At 69.6% G+C, this 20,639-nt stretch overlaps 2 protein-coding genes across 4 annotated transcripts in view; both read left to right on the top strand.

The window, feature by feature from the left end:
* CCNL2 (cyclin L2) overlaps positions 1–18,443 on the top strand; it is a 32,022-nt gene extending 13,579 nt beyond the window's left edge. The window contains exons 9-10 of one of the 2 annotated variants that reach the window (XR_004992023.2): positions 7,909–7,911; positions 18,431–18,443. The gene's annotated coding sequence lies outside the window, so the exon portion shown is untranslated. Of the gene's footprint in view, positions 1–1,651; positions 1,664–7,908; positions 7,912–18,430 lie in introns of those variants that run through there. The other variant, XM_036460991.2, reaches the window with a different exon arrangement.
* Positions 9,007–18,190, top strand: MXRA8 (matrix remodeling associated 8). Of its 2 annotated transcripts, XM_045570523.1 has the most exons (10): positions 9,007–9,141; positions 10,897–10,917; positions 12,573–12,857; positions 13,547–13,648; positions 13,901–14,368; positions 16,074–16,232; positions 16,579–16,618; positions 16,714–16,790; positions 17,192–17,272; positions 17,362–18,190. In XM_045570523.1, exons 1-10 carry the CDS (start codon positions 9,009–9,011, stop codon positions 17,385–17,387), a joined length of 1,392 nt encoding a protein of 463 aa, XP_045426479.1. In that variant the 5' UTR covers positions 9,007–9,008; the 3' UTR covers positions 17,388–18,190. The 2 variants fall into 2 exon arrangements, with proteins under 2 accessions (XP_045426479.1, XP_045426480.1); XM_045570524.1 differs by lacking the exon at positions 12,573–12,857 and having other exon boundaries at positions 9,023–9,141.
* Positions 18,444–20,639: the final 2,196 nt, after the last annotated feature.

Raw genomic sequence — 20,639 nt, 5'->3', positions numbered from 1 at the left:
GCACAGGGCAGCCCCCCACGCTCCCCAGTTAGCCCCAAGCTTCCGTGGCAGCGCCGTCCAGACCCTGGTCCAGGGTCGCCAGTCTGTCAGCGCAGCTCCGGGGCCTGCCCAGTTTCTCCCCCTGCAGCCCGGGCCCTGGCAGCCCCTCCCCTTCCCCTCCTGGGCTGCGTGGCGTGCGCACGGCTCAGGCTGCCTGTGGCTTGGATGCCTGTGGGCCCAACCACAAGCTCAGGAGGCAGAACGGGGTTTTATTTTTGTCTCCACAGCCCTTCCCTCTTCCCTGCAGAGCCTCCACCCAGCCCCTTCTCCCTGTTGTCTCCCCCGTTCTGACCCAGGCGCCCCTGAGCGGGGGGGGGGGGGGGGGGGGGGCAGTGGGGGCCTGCAGGCTGCCTGCCTGGTCCTGCCCGTGGCCCACCCCTTGCTCAGTCTCCCCTGGCAGGTGCCTAGGTCTCAGGTTCCAGCCGGGGGAGGTCCCCGAGGCACAGCTGATGGGAGTGGTGGGAGGCACTTGTGAGGTCCCTGCCTGGGGGCTCCTCCGTGCTCTGGCCTGGGCATTCCCCCCCACGTGGCATTCCCCCCCAGGCCCTGCGGGAGGGCGGGCTGGGGAGGGCCGGGAGCTCTTCCCAGCCGAGCCGCTCAGCGGCAGACACAGCAGCGTCCCTGCCGGGCGGGCCCCACCATGAGCTGGGAAGGAGGCTGGGAAAGAGCGCGCGCTGATCAGCCGGCTCCACTCCGAGCTCCCCAGGGAAGGTCCCAGGGTGGGGAGGCGGGGGCGTGTCCTGCAGGGCTGAGCCGAGAGGTCCAGACCTGGGTGCCGGCCAGAGGGTGGGCACCAGAGGCCAGCCCGTGCTTCCTGAGAGCTGGACTCGACCCTCAGCTCTGTGGCTGGGAGCTTCTCCTTCCTGTGTCCCTGGAAACCACGCGTGATGCGTGTGATGAGAAAGCCTGTCTGGTGGACGGAGCTGGTGTGGGTGTGAGCTGAGGACGTGAGAGTTCAGAGAGGAAAGGAAGCTGAACTTTTTTAAAAAAATGTTTTTATTGATTTTAGAGAGAGAGAAGAAACATCGATGAGCGAGGAATATCGATTGGCTGCCTCCTGCACGCTCCCTGCTGGGGCTCAGGCCTGCACCCAGTGACCTCTCAGTGCCTGGGACTCTCAGCCACTGAGCCACACCGGCCGGGAGCATTGACCTGATGCCTGAGGAGTGTTCACCTTTAAGAAGTTATTTTCTTGCAGAATCTATGGAAGGAAGGAAGGAAGACCCCCCTCACTCAGAGTGAGGCACCCCTCACACAGCGAGAGTGCAGTGTTTAAGTCGGCCGGGAAGGTGGATGCTCACGTTTATATTAGAAAAAGCTCCGAGGATTTCAGAGAGAGGGGGCGAGAGCTAGGAACATCAATGATGAGAATCATTGATCGGCTGCCTCCTGCACACCCCCTACTGGGGCTCGAACTCACAATCTGGGCCTGTGCCCTGACGGGAATCAAACCCGGGACCCTTCAGTCCGTAGGCCGACGCTCTATCCACCGAGCCAGGCCAGCCAGGGCTCAGATAATACTTTTAACCAACACGACCCCTTGGACAGTTCAATCTGGTTTCATACTTTCATTTTGTGCCGTGATGTAACCTGGGCGGACTCCGTGGATTAGGACATCGGCCTGATGCGCCAAGGCTGCAGATCCAGCCCTGGGCAGGGCACACAAGGCGGTGAATGTAGAAATAAGTGGAACAAGCCCAGGTTTTTCTCTCAAATCGGAGAAATGAAAACAACAATGGGTCTTGACTGTATAAAAGATCAGGTGACCTGCCCTGGCTGGTGTGGCTCAGTGGATAGAGTGTCGGCTATGGACTGAAGGGTCCTGGGTTGGATTCCCAGTCAGGGCACAGGCCTGGGTTGCAGGCTTGATCCCCCGTAGGGGGCGTGCAGGAGGCAGCCGATCTGTGATTCTCATCATTGACGTTTCCCTCTTCCTTCCTCTCTGAAATCGATAAAAATATATTTTTTTAAAAAAGAGGTGACCTGACATAGCTCCTTGAAGAATTGGGCTTATTTACATACGCAAGGCTTAACTAACCTTTCCTGAGTTTCCTTGTCTGGTTTATGGGTCCGGCAAGTTATTCTCTTCCCCCCCAATAGTTGAAGGTCTTCTAGGTAAACGTTAATATTTATGTTTATTTAGATTAAAATAACAAATACAGCTCAGCCGGTGTGACCTAGGAGCCAGGAGGTCACGGTTCCTTTCCCGGCCAGAGCAATGCCCGGGATGTGGGCTCGGTCCCCAGTAAGGGTGTGGGAGGCAGCCGATCCATGATTGTCTCTCATCCTTGATGTTTCTGTCTCCCTCTCCCTCCCTTGCTGAAATCAATAAAAAAAAATTTAAAACAACTAGTATATTTTATAAAGGACATGAACCTGAGGCAGTGCTCCGAGCTGTTTGCATTTCATTATCCCTCGTCACTCGCCTCCTGTGGTGTCAGCCCCGCCCCAGGTCTGCCCCTCCCGGTGGGAGCTGGTGCCCTGCTGCCCGCTCAGGCCTTGGGGAGGAGCCTGGTGAGGAGGGGAGGGCCACGTGGGCAGAGAGGATCCAGCTGGCAGGGCCAAGCCGCCTGGGTCCAGCAGCCCCCGCTGAGCCATCGCTGCCGTTCCCACGTGGAGTGGACAGCCGGGCGGTCAGCCCCGCAGGGAGTCCTGACCTGCCGGGTCAAAGGTGGCTGACCCTGTGCCCTGCTGTGCTGGGCGGCTGGGCGCTGGGGTCCCTCGCACAGAGGAAGGTCCTCTGCTCACGCCATCACCCCTGCCAGCCGGACGCCCGGTGGCGGCTGTGTCACTGGCTCCTGTGCCCTTTGACAGCTGTCACTCATGTCCGCGCTGGCTTCCCTGCTGACTCAGCAGGTTCTGCAGGCCCCTCCCCCACGTCCTGAATAAGCCATTTCCCTGGAAGGAAGGCCCGGGAGAGCTCCCGCCTCTGCTCCTCCTTGAGTGACAGCGAGGATTCCGTGTGTGAGTGTGAGAGTGTGTGTGTGTGTGAGAGTGTGAGTGTGTGTGTGTGTGTGAGTGTGTCTGTACGTGCGTGCGTGTGTGTGTGTGAGTGTGTGTGTCTACGTGAGTGTGAGAGTGTGAGTGTGTGTGTCTGTACGTGCGTGCGTGTGTGTGTGTGTACGTGCGTGTGAGTGTGAGAGAGTGTGAGTGTGTGTGTGTGTGAGTGTGTCTGTACGTGCATGCGTGTGTGTGTGAGTGTGTGTGTCTACGTGCGTGTGAGTGTGAGAGTGTGTGTGTGTGTGTGTGTGTGTGTACCCCCGTGCACACATGCATAACCGCTTCTACGAGGCGCTGGACATGAGCTCACACGATGGCCGGCCGAGGCAGACCTGAGCCAGCTGTCCCTGTCCTGTGTGGGCCGCGCTCACAGACACAGATCCGTCACGGAGGCCAGGCTGGCTGGCACAGCTGAAGGTCTGGCATCCCTGAGTCGGTGAGCACCAACGTGGCAGTTCCATCCCTGGTGAGGGCACCTTCAAGCATCAACCAGCGATGCAGCTCTCGGTGGAACAAGGAATCAATGTTTCTCTCTCTAAAATAAAAGTTTTTTTTTTTATAAAAAGGAAAACCAGGATGTGCATCAGGTGTGGACGCAGGAAGTTGGTCTGGAGGCTGCTCTGCTCCCGGGCCCAGGCTCCCGGAAATGTGGGCGGCATCGTCCCCACAGTCAGAGGCGCAGCAGTGAAATCTGACAGCAGGTCTGCTGACAGGTCAGAGGGACCACAGAGGACGGTGTCTGGGCGTCTGGCCTGGCAGGTGGGAGTCAGTGCAGATGCCAGCCCTGCACACAGCACACCATGCCAGCGGCACCCGCCTCCGGCCTGGCTCCTGACGCTCCCAGGGTGCGTGATGTCCGTGTGTCCGGGTCACCATGTGCACTGATGGCCCCCAGCGGCTGGGACCACCGGTCTGCCTGGAGCAGGCCAGACCTGCCGCTGTGGGACGCACCAGGGCTGGGCTGGGTCTGTAGGCCCCTATCGGGACAAGCCTTACGAGGGGCCGGAAGCGTCAGAGCCGGCAGGAAGGAGGGAGCCTGACCCTGCTGCCTCCACCTCCCCCGGTGTGGACAGCACCAATGCACCCGCACCAATACACTCTGCCCGCACGGCTCCGCACACCAGCTCCCATTGCTCTTCCCTGCAGCGGGCGCTCCCCTCAGTCCCCCGGCTCCTAGGAGGCAGTCCTGTGTGAGTGTGTGTGTGTATATGTGTGTGAGTGTGTGTGTGTATATGTGTGTGAGTGTGTGTGTGTGAGTGTGTATGTGTGTGTGTGTATGTGTGTCTCTCTGTGTGTGAGTGTGTATGTGTGTGAGTGTGTATGTGTATGTGTGTCTCTCTGTGTGTGTATGTGTGTATATGTGTGTCTCTGTGTGTGAGTGTGTGTGTGAGTATATGTGTGTGTGTATGTGTGTGTGTCTCTGTGAGTGTGTGTGTGTGCGTGTCTGTGTGTGTGTGTATGTGTGTGTGAGTGTGTGTGTGTGAGTGTGTATGTGTGTCTCTGTGTGTGAGTGTGTGTGTGTGTGTGAGAGTGTGTGTGAGTGTGTATGTGTGTCTCTGTGTGTGAGTGTGTGTGTATGTGTGAGTGTGTGTGTGAGTGCGTGTAAGGCTGTGTCCAGGGATCCCCACGAACTAGCAGCTGAAGGCGGCACCCTCGGCACCGCACAGCTTCCCGCCTGCCCGCTGGTCCTCACAGGGTCACTGGGTCACAGGGTCACAGGGTCACAGGGTCGTGGTGAGGGTGAGGTCAGCCTCGGCCTCTGCATCCTCCCCGCGCAGGCTGCTTCCCGCTGGCCCTGGCGGCGGCTCCGTCGGTCGGTCAGGCTGGGCCCGGGCGGCGGCTCCGTCGGTCGGTCAGGCTGGGCCCGGGGGGCGGGCTCCGTCGGTCAGGCTGGGCCCGGGGCGGCGGCTCCGTCGGTCGGTCAGGCTGGGCCCGGGCGGCGGCTCCGTCGGTCAGGCTGGGCCCCGGGCGGCGGCTCCGTCGGTCAGGCTGGGCCCCGGGCGGCGGCTCCGTCGGTCGGTCAGGCTGGGCCCCGGGCGGCGGCTCCGTCGGTCAGACTGGGCCCGGGCGGCGGCTCCGTCGGTCGGTCAGGCTGGGCCCGGGCGGCGGCTCCGTCGGTCAGGCTGGGCCCCGGGCGGCGGCTCCGTCGGTCAGACTGGGCCCGGGCGGCGGCTCCGTCGGTCGGTCAGGCTGGGCCCCGGGCGGCGGCTCCGTCGGTCAGGCTGGGCCCCGGGCGGCGGCTCCGTCGGTCAGACTGGGCCCGGGCGGCGGCTCCGTCGGTCGGTCAGACTGGGCCCGGGCGGCGGCTCCGTCGGTCGGTCAGGCTGGGCCCGGGCGGCGGCTCCGTCGGTCGGTCAGGCTGGGCCCCGGGCGGCGGCTCCGTCGGTCGGTCAGGCTGGGCCCCGGGCGGCGGCTCCGTCGGTCGGTCAGACAGGCCCGGGCGGCGGCTCCGTCGGTCGGTCAGGCTGGGCCCCGGGCGGCGGGCTCCGTCGGTCGGTCAGGCTGGGCCCCGGGCGGCGGCTCCGTCGGTCGGTCAGGCTGGGCCCCGGGCGGCGGGCTCCGTCGGTCGGTCAGGCTGGGCCCCGGGCGGCGGCTCCGTCGGTCAGGCTGGGGCCCGGGCGGCGGGCTCCGTCGGTCAGGCTGGGCCCGGGCGGCGGGCTCCGTCGGTCAGGCTGGGCCCGGGGGGCGGGCTCCGTCGGTCGGTCAGGCTGGGCCCGGGGGGCGGGCTCCGTCGGTCGGTCAGGCTGGGCCCGGGCGGCGGCTCCGTCGGTCGGTCAGGCTGGGCCCGGGCGGCGGCTCCGTCGGTCAGGCTGGGCCCCGGGCGGCGGGCTCCGTCGGTCCGTCAGGCTGGGCCCCGGGGGGCGGGCTCCGTCGGTCGGTCAGGCTGGGCCCGGGCGGCGGGCTCCGTCGGTCGGTCAGGCTGGGCCCGGGCGGCGGCTCCGTCGGTCGGTCAGGCTGGGCCCGGGCGGCGGGCTCCGTCGGTCGGTCAGGCTGGGCCCCGGGCGGCGGGCTCCGTCGGTCGGTCAGGCTGGGCCCCGGGCGGCGGGCTCTGTCGGTCGGTCAGGCTGGGCCCCGGGCGGCGGCTCCGTCGGTCGGTCAGGCTGGGGCCCGGGCGGCGGGCTCTGTCGGTCGGTAGACTGAGGCCCAGGTGGCTCTGGTTGGCGGCAGCTGGGCTGCCTTGTGGTCCCCGTCCCCCAGAGAGTTCCTAGTGCTTACCCATGTGGGTGCGAAGCGCTATCCACTGTACTCACCACTCCTGCCCACACTCACAGTATGGGCGCGTGGGGGGTGGATGCCATGGGGAGGGCGGACATATGGGGAGGGGGGGGCCCCAGGGGGCCCGGGGGGGGATGCCCGGTGAGCCCCGGGGGGGGGGTCCCGGGGGGGCTCCGGGGGGGGTGCCCGGTGAGCCCCGGGGGAGGGTCCCGGGGGGGCCCCGGGGGGGTGGGTGCCCGGTGAGCCCCGGGGGGAGGCCCAGGGGAGGGTCCCGGGGGGGGGCGCCGCGGGGGGTAGGTGCCCGGTGAGCCCCGGGGGAGGGTCCCGGGGGCCCCGGGGGGGAGGGTCCCAGGGGGGTCCCGGGGGGAGGCCCGGGGGGGCCCCGGGGGGGAGGGTCCCAGGGGGGTCCCGGGGGGGTGGGTGCCCGGTGAGCCCCGAGGCCCCACAGAAGCTGCACCAACCATTCAGGCATTTCCTGCCTCCCAGCCCCGTCCCTGCGCTCAGTCCCAGGCCCGGCTCCGAGGGCCTTCGGGAGCCAGACCACAGCAGGCTCCCTCTCCCTCACCTGGGAGGGCTTTCCGCGCCTTCCCTGTGGGTGTCGCCCCCCAGAAGCCACTGCGGCCGGTCCAGGCAGGGAGGCGGCCCTGGGCACCTGACAGCACCCTCCTGTGCGCGGAGTGTGTGTGTGCGTGTGTGTGTGTGTGTGACCTGGCGGCCAGCTGCCCTCCTCACGGCTCCGGCCGCGGGAGCCTGGCCTCCGCACTGCCCCCACCGCGCACAGTAGGTGCTCAGCGCACAGTAGGTGACCACGTGGGAGCCTGCTGGTGCCGCTCGGAGCGCCTGTGGTTTTCCTCCCGATGAGCCAGGCGGCCTGGAATGTCCGGGTCCCAGGAGCCGGAGCCAGAGTCTGGTTCTCAGCCCGCGGAGGGAGGAGGCTCCGGGCTAGGGGGGTGCAGGGATTGGGGGGGCTGGGCCTGAGCTCAGGCGGACGGGGGATGCTGCCAGCGTCCTCAGCCCGGTCTGCTCTCCCCGCGGAGCGTCCCGAGGCCGGGCACCCATGGGAGAGGAGGGAGAGGAAGCTGGGCGGCCGCGGCGGGAGGGGCACTGGCCTGGTCCCGCTGCTCTGCTCACATCTGTGCCATTTCCTACCGAAGACGGGGCGGGCGGCCCTCTGCGGCTCCTGGGGCTCAGCTGGCCTCCGCGGAGGGAACGGGAGGAGGGGGCCCTGACTGTTCTCTGTCCTGCCCGCTGGGGCGAGGGGTCAGGGTGCACTCAGGGGCGCCCCCCCCCCAACATCCTCATGCACTTGGGTCTGCAGCAGGGGGAGCCCGGGAGCCTCAGGACCGAGGGGGGGGGCGCCCCTGAGTGCACCCTGACCCCTCGAGTTTAGGGTGTAACCGGGCCCCTCAGACCAGTGGCCGGCCCTGGCCTTCCTGCCTCTCTCCAGCTGCCTGGGCGTCTTCCCTCCACGCAGGGGAGCAGGCGGCCAAGGGGCCAAGGGGCGGGCGGAGGATGGAGATGGAGGAGCAGACCCGGGGGCAGGCGGGGGAGGGGGGATGCAGGGGGGCGGAGAGCACCACCCGCCCTAACACAAACCAGTTAGAAAAACAAGGGGAGCTGGCCTCGAGGCCCGGGGCCCGGGGCGGAGGCCAGCTTGTTTTTCCAGAATGAAAGGCCCTGGAGGAGCCGGGGTGAGGGCAGCTGGTTTGGAAACGGCCCGCCCCCCAGGGCCGGATCCTGCTGAGGAGCCGCCGTGAAGTCTGTGGGTGTGGGCGCGGGGGGCTCCCTCCTGTCACCGGCGCCCCCTCTGGGCGCCCGGAGCTGGGCGGTGCCCGGCTGGTCAGGGACGGGGGACCAGGGCAGGGTCACGCGGAGACCGAGCCCAGGGGGCGGGGCCGGGCGGGCTGGCCACCACATCCCGGCCGCCCGCCCGGAGGAATGCGCTGTGGGTTCCTCTCTGAGGTTTGCTCAACGAGAGGGAGTGGGCTCGTACCCAGCGCCGCTCTGTCATTTCCCATTTGTTTACGCGACTCCGCGGGTTTTCCCCGAGTTTCAAATTAGTGCCTTCTGCGGTGGGGGCTCCGGTACCCTCCCTCCCCTCTCCGCTGGGTGGGGGCGCCCCCAGGAGCTGGTGACCCGGGTTTGAGTTCAGGGACACCCATTCTGCCCTGGGTGGTGGGCAGGTGCTGGGGGGAGGGGGGGCAGGCCAGAGAGGTGGGCATGGCTCCCACGCTGGCCCCCCTCCGTGCTCAGGGTCCCCCCATGTCCCCCTGGCTCCTGTGGAGCCATCAGGGCCTCATGCTGTGCCCAGGCCCCGCCCAGGCCTCCCCCCAGGGCTGGGCTGTGCGGATCCCCCTTTTCTGGATGAAATGTGGGGTCATCGCAGGCTAACGGAAGCGGGAAGAGCCGGCGGTTTGGCTGCCTGGATCCCCGGGGGTCCCTGCCCGGATGCCTGCACCCCGGGTGGGCAGGGCCAGGCCGCCCACGAGGGGGTGCCCCGGGCAGGGTCCCGGGCAGAGGTGGGGTGAGGGGCGCTCACGGCGGAACCCCAGCTGCAGCAGGCGCCCCAGCAGGACCCGCATGTCACAGCCGCCCACCCACAGGCATCGGGGGACCTCACCCTCGGCCCTCCCGGACCCGGACCCGGACCCGGGCCAGAGGGCCCCTCCCCATGGCCGCGGGGTGGGGAGGCCGGGCCGGGCAGAGCGAGGGGGCGGTCTGCAGCCCTGGCCGGCCCAGTGCTCCGTGATGTCATGGCGGGGCCGGGGGAGGGGGCCGGGCTGTTTTTCTGGAGTTGGAGCGGAGGGAGCAGACAAAGCCCAGCTGCCGGCGGCACCATGGTGCTGGGGGCCGGAGTCCTGCTCTGGAAACTTCTGCTGCTGCAGAGTGAGTGCGGGTGGGCTCGGCGCCGGCCACAGCGCGGCTGGTTTTAGGCAAAGCCGCCTGTGGGAGCGGAGCCCCGTGAGGGGGCTGCCCGGTGGGAAGGGACAGGCAGGGGGACCTCAGAGATGGCGGGGTCCCGGGCCCAGGAGGGTGTGAGCCTCCAGGTCCTCCTCTCGCGGAGCTGGAGCCAGAGGTCCAGGGCGGGGGCGGGGGGGGGGGGGGATCCTGTGGCAGGAGGGGAGCCGCTGGGGACATGGGGCCTGGGGACTGTGGGGCTTGCAGGGCCTGCTCCTGGCTTCCTGCACACACACCCCCCCTCCGCCCGCCGAGCTGGCCTGCTGACCCGGCACATTCCTCCCGCCTGGCGCCCGCGCTCTGCAGCGGGAGCTGGGCTGTGAGGTGGCAGATGTGGGTCCCTCCTCACGTCCAGCATGTCGGTGCTCAGACCCTGCCCTTCAGGACTGGGGCTCCAGCCCTGAGCGGGGGGGTGGGGTGGCTCCAGGTGAGGCCCTGAGGCTCCAGCCTGGCCCCGGCAGGTGCAGTGCCTGCCTCCGGGACACCAGCTCCCTGTGCCCAGCCTCCCGGGCACCAGCTCCCTGCGCCCAGCCTCCCGGGCACCAGCTCCCTGTGCCCAGCCTCCCGGGCACCAGCTCCCTGTGCCCAGCCTCCCGGGCACCAGCTCCCTGTGCCCAGGCTCCCTGTGCCCAGCCTCCCGGGCACCAGCTCCCTGTGCCCAGCCTCCCGGGCACCAGCTCCCTGTGCCCAGGCTCCCTTGCTGGCCCTCCATCCCCTGAGCGGGAGGTGCTGAGGAGCATGCACCCCAGACCCAGCCAGTGGGGTCTAACCCGAACCCACCGCTCACCACGCACCCCAAAGGGCAGGTGCATCCCTGCAGTGGCTGTGAGGGTTAGGGGGGCTGTGAGGGTTAAGGGGGGGCTGTGAGGGTTAAGGGGGGCTGTGAGGGTTAGGGGGGGCTGTGAGGGTTAAGGGGGGCTGTGAGGGTTAAGGGGGCTGTGAGGGTTAGGGGGGGCTGTGAGGGTTAAGGGGGATTAAGGGGGGCTGTGAGGGTTAAGGGGGGGCTGTGAGGGTTAAGGGGGGCTGTGAGGGTTAAGGGGGGTTAAGGGGGGCTGTGAGGGTTAAGGGGGGGCTGTGAGGATTAGGGGGGCTGTGGGAAAGAAGACCTGTGTCTTCTCTGGCTTTATCGCCACCCATAAACCGGGTGCCAGCACCCACCTCAGCGGGGACTACAGACGGGACAAGTGGTTGAGCATCGACCTATGAACCAGGAAGTCAGGGTTCGATTCCCTGATTCCCGACAGGGCACATGCCCGGCTGTGGGCTCAGTGCCCAGTGGGGGGCGAGGGGGAGGCACTTGATCAAGGATTCTCTCTCATCACTGATGTTTTTCTCCCTCTCCCCCTCTCCCTCCCTCTCTGAAATCAATAAAAATATATATTAAAAAAAAGAGGGGGGTCCTAACCGGTTTGGCCGCCTGCGGACTGAAGGGTCCCGGGCTTGATTCTGGCACATCCCCAGTAGGGGGCGTGCAAGAGGAAGCTGATCAATGACTTTCATGGACGTTTCTAACTCTATCTCTCTCCCTTCCTCTCTGTAAAAAAATCAATAAAATATATTAAAAATGTTGCTCAAAAAAAATTGGGGGGGAACAAGGGCCAGTGCCCCTCCCCGGGGCTGTGCCGGGATGTGAAGGCCAAGGCCACCCCTCCCCCGCATGACTGGCTCTTCTTGTCCCTCCAGGCTCCGCGGTCCTGTGCTCCGGTGAGTGACCGCCCCACTGCGGACAGTCCCCTCCCGTCCCCGCCAGGCCAGCCCCGCCCCGCCCCTGCCCCCTGGTCCCCGCCCGGTCCCTGCCCCCTGATCCCCCCCACCCCCGTCCCTGTCCCCCTGGGCCCACCCGGTCCCTGCCCCCTGGGCCCCCCCCCACCCCCGTCCCTGTCCCCCTGGACCCCACCCGGTCCCTGCCCCCTGGTCCCCACCCGGTCCTGCCCCCTGGCCCACCCCTCCCTGCCCCCTGGGCCCACCCCCTCCCTGCCCCCTGGGCTCACTCCGTCCCTGCCCCCTGGTCCCCACCCCGTCCCTGCCCCCTGGTCCACCCCTCCCTGCCCCCTGGCCCACCCCTCCCTGCCCCCTGGTCCCCACCCCGTCCCTGCCCCCTGGTCCCCGCCCGGTCCTGCCCCCTGGTCCCCACCCCCTCCCTGCCCCCTGGGCTCACCCCCTCCCTGCCCCCTGGTCCCCACCCGGTCCCTGCCCCCTGGGCCCCCCCAACCCCGTCTCTGTCCCCCTGGGTCCACCCCGTCCCTGCCCCCTGGATCCCACACCCTCCCTGCCCCCTGGGCTCACCCCGTCCCTGCCCCCTGGCCCACCCCTCCCTGCCCCCTGGGCTCACCCCGTCCCTGCCCCCTGGTCCCCACCCCGTCCCTGCCCCCTGGTCCCCACCCCCTCCCTGCCCCCTGGGCTCACCCCCTCCCTGCCCCCTGGTCCCCACCCCCTCCCTGCCCCCTGGTCCCCACCCGGTCCCTGCCCCCTGGGCCCCCCCCAACCCCGTCTCTGTCCCCCTGGGTCCACCCCGTCCCTGCCCCCTGGATCCCACACCCTCCCTGCCCCCTGGGCTCACCCCGTCCCTGCCCCCTGGCCCACCCCTCCCTGCCCCCTGGGCTCACCCCGTCCCTGCCCCCTGGTCCCCACCCCGTCCCTGCCCCCTGGTCCCCACCCCCTCCCTGCCCCCTGGGCTCACCCCCTCCCTGCCCCCTGGTCCCCACCCCCTCCCTGCCCCCTGGTCCCCACCCCGTCCCTGCCCCCTGGTCCCACCCCCTCCCTGCCCCCTGGGCTCACCCTGTCCCTGGCCCCTGGTCCCCACCCCGTACCTGCCCCCTGGTCCCCACCCCCTCCCTGCCCCCTGGGCTCACCCCCTCCCTGCCCCCTGGGCTCACCCCGTCCCTGCCCCCTGGTCCCCACCCCCTCCCTGCCCCCTGGCCCACCCCTCCCTGCCCCCTGGGCTCACCCCGTCCCTGCCCCCAGGTCCCCACCCCCTCCCTGCTCCCTGGTCCCCACCCCCTCCCTGCCCCCTGGGCTCACCCTGTCCCTGGCCCCTGGTCCCCACCCCGTACCTGCCCCCTGGTCCCCACCCCCTCCTTGCCCCCTGGGATCACCCCCTCCCTGCCCCCTGGGCTCACCCCGTCCCTGCCCCCAGGTCCCCACCCCCTCCCTGCTCCCTGGTCCCCACCCCCTCCCTGCCCCCTGGGCTCACCCTGTCCCTGGCCCCTGGTCCCCACCCCGTACCTGCCCCCTGGCCCACCCCTCCCTGCCCCCTGGGCTCACCCCGTCCCTGCCCCCAGGTCCCCACCCCCTCCCTGCCCCCTGTGCCCACCCGGTCCCCCGGTCCCCCTGCTCAGCGCCCCCTCCTCCTCCTCCAGGGCCGGCGGGCGGCGCGGTGGTGGCGGAGGCCGCGGTGAGCGGGCCCGCGGGCGGCCGCGCCGAGCTGCGCTGCCAGAGCCCCCGGATGGTGTGGACGCAGGACCGGCTGCACGACCGGCAGCGCGTGCTGCACTGGGACCTGCGCGGCCCCGCCGGCCCCGCGCGCCGCCTCGTGGACCTGTTCTCGGCGGGCGAGCAGCGCGTGTACGAGCCGCGCGACCGGGGCCGCCTGCTGCTGCCGCCCGCCGCCTTCCTGGACGGCAACTTCTCGCTGCTCATCCGCGGTACCGGCCTGCCCTTCCGCCCCCGGGCCAGCCCCCCGCCCCCCGCCCCGCCCCGCCCCGCCCCTCCGTCCCCCGGCCCCCGGCCCTCCTCCCCCCCCCCCCCGCCCTCCCCCTCCGCCCCCCGCCCTCCCTCCTTCCGTCCCCCGCCCTCCGCCCCCGGCCTCACCCTTCCGCCCCCCGCCCTCCGCCCCCCGCCCCCCCCCCCCCGCCACCCCCTTCCGCCCCCGGCCCTGCCCCCCGCCCCCCGCCCTCCCCCCCGCCCCCTGCCCCGCCCCTCCGTCCCCCGCCCCAGCCCCTCCGCCCCCCACCCTCCCCCCTCAGCCCCCCGCCCCGGCCCTGCCCCCCGCCCTCCCCCCCGTCCCCCGCCCTCCCCCCTCCGCCCCCGGCCCTGCCCCCCGCCCCCCGCCCTCCCTCCTTCCGTCCCCGCCCTCCGCCCCTCGCCCCCCCCCCCGGCCTCACCCCCTCCGCCCCCCCGCCCTCCGCCCCACCCCTGCCCCGCCCCCCGCCCTCCACCCGCGGGAGCGCACGGCGGGGAGGGCACGGGGAGGGCACGGGGGGGGGGTCACGGCGGGAGGGGGCGGGGCGCTGCCGTGGCCGGAGCCACTGCCCGGGGCGGGTTCACGGCACGGGCGTGGGCATCGGGGGCGCGGGCGGGAGCTCACCGCGGCCTCCGCCCCCTCCCGGGCCAGCGGTGGAGGAGGCGGACGCCGGGCTGTACACCTGCAACCTGCACCACCATTACTGCCACCTGGACGAGAACCTGGCCGTCCAGCTGGAGGTCACCGACGACCGTGAGTGCCGGCCCCGCGGGACGCCCCTCCATCCCCGGCCGCTACGGGCCGCGCCCCGCCCCGCCCCGCCCGCCTCTGCCCCCATCCACACCCCAACCCCCTTCCCCCGCACTAAGCGGTCCGCCCCGCCCCGCCCCGCCCGCAGCCCTAGCGCCTCCCCCTCCGCCTCTGCCCCCCCCCGCCCCCTCCCTTCCCCCTGCCCCCCGCCCCCCGCCCCTGCCCCCCGCCCCGCACTGAGCGGCCTCCCCGCAGCCCGGGCCGCCGGCGCGCACTGGGACGGCGAGAAGGAGGTGCTGGTGGCGGCGCGCGGGGCGCCCGCGCTGCTGACCTGCGTGAACCGCGCGGCCGTGTGGACGGACCGGCAGCCGCTGGAGGAGGCGCAGCAGGTGGCGCACTGGGACCGGCAGCCGCCGGGCGTCCCGCACGACCGCGCCGACCGCCTGCTCGACCTGTACGCGTCCGGCGAGCGCCGCGCCTACGGGCCGCCCGTGCTGCGCGACCGCGTGTCCGTGCGCGCCGACGCCTTCGCGCGCGGCGACTTCTCGCTGCGCATCGAGCCGCTGGAGCCGGCGGACGAGGGCACCTACTCCTGCCACCTGCACCACCACTACTGCGGCCTGCACGAGCGCCGCGTCTTCCGCCTGACGGTCACCGCGCCCGCCCCGCCGCCGCCGCCGCCCCCGGGCAACGGCTCCCGCCCCGGCGGCGCGCCGGCCCCAGGTGCCCGGCCGCCCCGGCTCCCCCCGGCCACCCCCTCCCCCCAGGCCGCCCCGGCTCCCCCCGGGCTCCCCCAGGCCGCCCCCTCTCCCCCCAGGCCGCCCCCCCCAAGGCCGCCCCGGCTCCCCCCGGCCACCCCCTCCCCCCAGGCCGCCCCCTCTCCCCCCAGGCCGCCCCGGCTCCCCCCGGGCTCCCCCAGGCCGCCCCCTCTCCCCCCAGGCCGCCCCCCTCACCCCCGGCTCCCCCAGGCCGCCCCCTCTCCCCCCAGGCCGCCCCCCCCCAAGGCCGCCCCGGCTCCCCCCGGCCACCCCCTCCCCCCAGGCCGCCCCGGCTCCCTCGGGGCTCCCCCCAGGCCGCCCCGGCTCCCCCCAGGCCGCCCCCCTCACCCCGTGGTCCCACAGGCCGCCCCCCTCCCCCCAGGCCGCCCCGGCTCTCCCCGGGCTCCCCCAGGCCGCCCCCTCTCCCCCCAGGCCGCCCCAGCTCCCCCGGGGCTCCCCCAGGCCGCCCCCTCTCCCCCCAGGCCGCCCCCCTCACCCCGGGCTCCCCCAGGCCGACCCCCTCACCCCGGGCTCCCCCCTCACCCCAGGCTCCCCCAGGCCGCCCCCTCTCCCCCCAGGCCGCCCCCCCCCAAGGCCGCCCCGGCTCCCCCCGGCCACCCCCTCCCCACAGGCCGCCCCGGCTCCCCCCGGGCTCCCCCAGGCCGCCCCCCTCACCCCGGGGTCCCACAGGCCGCCCCCCTCCCCCCAGGCCGCCCCCCTCCCCCCAGGCCGCCCCGGCTCCCCCCGGGCTCCCCCCGGCCATCCCCTCCCCCCAGGCCGCCCCGGCTCCCCCCGGGCTCCCCCAGGCCGCCCCCTCTCCCCCCAGGCCACCCCCCTCCCCCCGGGGTCCCACAGGCCGCCCCCCTCCCCCCAGGCCTCCGCGGCTCCCCCCGGGCTCCCCCCAGGCGCCCCCTCTCCCCCCAGGCCGCCCCCCTCACCCCGGGGTCCCACAGGCCGCCCACCCTCCCCCCAGGCCGCCCCGGCTTCCCCCGGGCTCCCCCTGGCCACCCCCCCTCCCCCCAGGCCGCCCCAGTTCCCCCCGGGCTCCCCCAGGCCGCCCCCTCTCCCCCCAGGCCGCCCCGGCTCCCCCGGGCTCCCCCCAGGCGCCCCCTCTCCCCCCAGGCCGCCCCCTCTCCCCCCAGGCCGCCCCGGCTCCCCCGGGCCCCCCCCAGGCGCCCCCTCTCCCCCCAGGCCGCCCCCCCCAGGCCGCCCCGGCTCCCCCAGGCCGCCCCCCCAGGCCTCCGCGGCTCCCCCCGGGCTCCCCCCAGGCGCCCCCTCTCCCCCAAGGCCGCCCCCCCAGGCCGCCCCGGCTCTCCCGGGGCTCCCCAAGGCCGCCCCCCAAGGCCGCCCCGGCTCTCCCGGGGCTCCCCAAGGCCGCCCCCCCAGGCCGCCCCGGCTTCCCCCGGGCTCCCCCCAGGCGCCCCCTCTCCCCCCAGGCCGCCCCCCCCCCCAAGGCCGCCCCGGGCCCCTGGAAAACATCTAGGGGCCGGGAACGGCCGGGCCCGGCTGCTGGGAGCCCGGCCGGCCCCTCCCCATCCCACGGGAGGGCCCCTGGGGGCCAGCGAGGGGAGGCCCCGCGGGGGGGGTCAGCGCAGGGTGAGGCTGGGGTCAGGGTGCACAGGCTGCAGCCCCGCCCCTGACCTCTGACCCCCCCCCCCGCGGCCCCGCAGACCCCACGCTGGCGCGCGGCCGCAGCGTCATCAACGTGATCGTGCCCGAGGGCCGCGCGCTCTTCTTCCAGCAGCTGGGCTACGTGCTGGCCGCGCTGCTGCTCTTCCTGCTGCTGCTGCTCACCGTGGTGCTGGCCACGCGGCAGCGCCGGCGCGGGGGTGAGCGGCGCGGGGGGCGGGGGCGCCCCGGAGCCTGGGTGCGGGGGTGAGCGCGGGGCGGGGGGCGGGGGCGCCCCGGGAGCCTGGGTGCGGGGGTGAGCGGCGCGGGGGGCGGGGGCGCCCCGGAGCCTGGGTGCGGGGGTGAGCGGCGCGGGGGGCGGGGGCGCCCCGGAGCCTGGGTGCGGGGGTGAGCGGGCCGGGGGGCGGGGGGCGCCCCGGAGCCTGGGTGTGCAGGGTGAGCGCGGGGCGGAGGGGGCGCCCCGGAACCTGGGTTCGGGGGGTGCGGTTCGTGGCTGGGGGGCGGGCAGACTGCCCCCCCCCCACGCGCGCGCGTCTCCCTCCCCAGGTTATGACTACTCGGACCAGAGGCCTGGGAGGGCCAGGGGGTGAGTCTCCCCCTCTCCCCGCAGTCCACGTTGGGTTGGGCGGGGCCGGGCCCGGGCCCTCCCGCTGACCTGACCCGCCCTCCCCTCCCCCCCAGGAAGGACGTGAACTTGTCGGAGTTTCCTGTGGCCACAGGGGACCAGGCCTTCTGCAGGAGCGAGGACTTCCCGCTGGGTGAGGCGCCTGCCACACGCACAGACACCTACACGCACACACATACACACATACATGCACACGCAGAGAGACTCACACATGCACACACATACATGCACATGCACATACATACATGCACACAGAGACACATACATGCACATGCACACACATACATGCACATGCACTCAGAGATTCACACATGCACACGCACATACACACACAGACACACACAGTGGGGAGGCTCCCCTGGGGCTCACCCTCGGCGCTCCCGCCTCAGATCACAAAAACAACCTCCTGAAGGAGCGGGCCGCGTGGGCACACAGAGAGACATACACGCACACATACATGCACACACGCACACACACAGTGGGGAGGCACCCCTGGGGCTCACCGCGCTCCCCCCTACCCCCCTGCCCCCCCAGATTACAAAAACAACCTCCTGAAGGAGCGGGCTGCGCTGGCGCAGTGCCCCCCGCCCGCCAAGCACATCGACCTGGACAAAGGTGCGTAGCCTGGAGGGAAGCGCTGCCCTCGGGCGGAACCGGGCGTCCTGCGGGGAGGGCGGGGCGCCCACCGGCCGCCTGTCTTCCAGAGTTCCGGAAGGAGTACTGCAAGTGAGGAGGCGGCCCGGGCTGGCCGGCCGGCCACCCTCCCCGGCGTCCGCCTGCCCCGCCGCTCCCGACCCTCCAGCGGCTGGTCCCGCTGCCCCGAACTGAACCGGACTGAGCTGGCGGGAGAAGGCAGAGCGCTCCCCTGGAGCCGCCCCCAGAGCCCTCACCTCACCAGCAGCGGGGCGGGGGCCTCCTTGGCTCCGCCTGCTCCGGGCTGCACCCCGCCCCCCGGCAGCCCCCTGCAGCGCACACGGCCGGCCCTGCCCCCTCCGGCCAGCCGAGCCCACCGCCGGTCACCCGGCCTCTCCAGGCCTCTGCCCTCTGGGGGAGCCCGGCCGCTGCAGGGGGCAGCGGGGGCCTGGGGGCTGGGTCAGCCGGGGGCTGGGTCAGCCCGGGGCTGGCACTGCCCCTTCCTCAGGCCTTCCTGGGGGAGCTGCCCTCTGGCTCCGGACTGCACTGCGTCTTGTTAGCCAGGCTGCCCTGCGCGGGCACGGGGCCTAAGGACAGCATTCCCTGCCCCGGCTGATGTCCCTCTGCTGCCACCGGCCGCCTGGGCTGTGGGGCCCTATCTCCGCTTCCAGCCTCCTTTGCAATCAGCTGCCTTGACAGACCCTGGGCTCCAGGCGACTTTGGGCCCCTCCCTGGGCAGGAGCCCGGGGCTGGGGCGTCATTTGGCTTCTGTTCTATCCAAAGACCAAGGACGGAGGAGGGTGAAGATGGTGCTAGAGTGGCCCCCGCAGCCACTCCAGACGCCCCATTGGCACCTCCTGGGGAATGGCCACATCACAATAAAGACCTTTCTGATTGGTAGACCCGCCTCTGCTGCCCCCTCCTCCTCCCAGGCAGGGTGGGCCTTGGAACCCCAGATTCCTTCCTTCATCTGAAACCCCCCATCATCACCCACGAGTGGAAGGTCTGGGTGGGGTGTCCTGAGAAGGGTGACCTACGGGATTTTTCAGCACTTACACCTGTTTGGGACGAAGTGTGGGGCAGCTCCTGAGGGTTTGTTTTGTATTGTGTTAAATATATTTCTTTATTGGTTTCAGAGAGGAAGGAAGAGGGAGAGAGAGAAACATCAATGATGAGAAATTATGGATCAGCTGCCTCCTGCCCGCCCCTACTGGGGATGTGCCTGCAACCCAGACATGTGCCTTTGGCCAGAATCGAACCTGGGACCCTTCAGTCCCCAGGTCGACACTGTTCACGGAGCCAAACTGGGTAGGGCTGTTTTGTGTGTGTTTTAAAAATATATTTTTATTGATTTCAGAGAGGAAGGGAGAGGGAGAAACATCACTGATTAGAGAGAATCATTGATCGGCTGCCTCCTGCATGCCCACTCCCCCTCCCTGGGAATGGAGCCCGAAACCCGGACATGTGCCCTGACAGGGAATTGAACCCTGGCCTCCTGGCTCATAGGTTGATGCTCAATGACTGAGCCACACTGGTCAGGCTCCTGAGAGTTTATTTGAATGTGTGTGCGTGTGGGGGGGAGGGGAGCATGCTGGTGGTGGTAGCTCAGTGCTTTGAGAAGCAGGTGGGACTGGAGGTGTGAGGACTGACAGGTGGGGGTAACAAGGCACCCGCAGAAGGGGCAGGTCCGACACCGCTGGGGGAGGGGCTGTGGCAGGAAGGAGCCTGTGTTCCCCCGACCCTGACCCCATCCTCCAAAGCCCCGTCAGGACAGCAGGGAGTGGACAGCCTCCGGGCTGGGGTGTGAGGAACGTGACCAGCTGAAGGAGGAGGCAAAAGCCATCCACACGGTGGGTGTCCGAGCTCCCAGGCCGGGCACAGAAAGCTCCGGGCTGTTTTCATGAAGACGCCGTGTCAATAAACTCACAAAGGAAATAGAGTCGAAAGATTTATTACTTTGCAGACCCCAGAACCCGGGCAGCGGGCGAGGGCAGCCCTCTGCCTCAGCTCACAAGCCTGCAGCAGGCAGAGCCGGTGGAAGCACCTGCTTCTGATATGGTGGTTGGCCTGGAGGTCACTGCTTTCTCAGAGGCTTTACTTTGAGTGGTTATTTTATTCTTAAATATTTTTTATTGATTTCAGAGAGGAAGAGAGAAACATCCACGATGAGAGAGAATCATGGATAGGCTGCCTCCTGCACCCCCCACACTGGATATTTTGAGCCCAGGCATGAGCCCTGATCAGGAATCAAACCGGGACCTCCTGGTTCCTAGGTGGATACTCAACCACTGAGCCACACTGGCCGGGCTGAGTGGTCATTTTATTTTTTAAAATATATTTTATTGATTTTTTACATAGAGGAAGAGAGAGGGATAGAGTTAGAAACATCAATGAGAGAAAATCATCCATCAGCTGCCTCTTGCACACCCCCTACTGGGGATGTGCCCACAACCAAGGTACATGCCCCTGACCGGGATCGAACCCGGGACCTTTCAGTCTGCAAATCGACACTCTATCCACAGAGCCAAACCGGTTCCAGCTGAGTGGTCATTTTAAAAGGTGCTCAGGGCCCTGACCTGTGTGGCTCAGTGGATAGAGTATCGGCCTGTGGACTGAAGGGCCCCAGGTTCGATTCCGGTCAAGGGCATGTACCTTGGTTGCAGGCACATCCCCAGTAGGAGGTGTGCAGGAAGCAGCTGATCGATGTTTCTAACACTCTACCCCTCTTCTTTCCTCTCTGTAAAAAAGTCAATAAAATATATTTTAAAAAATCAATAAAATATATTTTAAAAAAATAAATAAAAGGTGCTCAGGAAAAGCGAGGGCGGGACTTGGGTAGGAATTCTCAGCTCTGGTCCTTACCTGAGTCCAGATTTGATGAGCAGGGTTGTCGGATGGTAGAATGCCCAGGCAATGACTTAAATCGCTGCTCCCCTTGCATCCCTCCCCCGGGACCCGTAGTGGCTGAGGCAGGGAGGGAGGCTGGCCGGGTCCTGTGGTTTGAGAACGTGACTCTATCCCAGCCCAGTGGCCCCTGGCCCCACAGGCCACCACTTCCACTGAACAAAGCCCGGCCTGTCAGGCTGAGGCCCTGGCCACAGACTCACGCAGGGGCCTGAGCTTGACCACTGAGGCATTGGCTGGGCATCCGTCAGCTGGGACAGATAACCTTGGGGTTAGCTGGAGTGCAGCTGGGGGGTCAGACCACCCCATTGGAGGGCCTGGTGTAGAGGCCCTGTGTCTCTCCTTCCCTGGACACCAGTTGAGAGAGCTGTGACAGGCCCTCCCTCCAAGGCCATCCTGCCTGGCTCTGCAGACCTGAGCGAGGGGAGAAGGCTCCGGCTTTGCC

Source organism: Pipistrellus kuhlii, unplaced genomic scaffold (genome assembly GCF_014108245.1).
Source record: "Pipistrellus kuhlii isolate mPipKuh1 unplaced genomic scaffold, mPipKuh1.p scaffold_m20_p_34, whole genome shotgun sequence".
In the NCBI taxonomy this organism is placed as follows: domain Eukaryota; kingdom Metazoa; phylum Chordata; class Mammalia; order Chiroptera; family Vespertilionidae; genus Pipistrellus; species Pipistrellus kuhlii.
The sequence above is the reverse complement of the archived record's forward strand: the minus strand, read 5'-3'. Positions and strand labels throughout refer to the sequence as shown.

Bases quoted from the DNA above. Each gene is read 5' to 3' on its own strand.
- MXRA8 (XM_045570523.1), top strand. From the start codon at position 9,009: ATGGCGGGGCCGGGGGAGGGGGCCGGGCTGTTTTTCTGGAGTTGGAGC. The intron at 9,142-10,896 runs GTGAGTGCGGGT...TTGTCCCTCCAG, and splicing joins GAAACTTCTGCTGCTGCAGA to GCTCCGCGGTCCTGTGCTCC. The intron at 13,649-13,900 runs GTGAGTGCCGGC...GCCTCCCCGCAG, and splicing joins GCTGGAGGTCACCGACGACC to CCCGGGCCGCCGGCGCGCAC.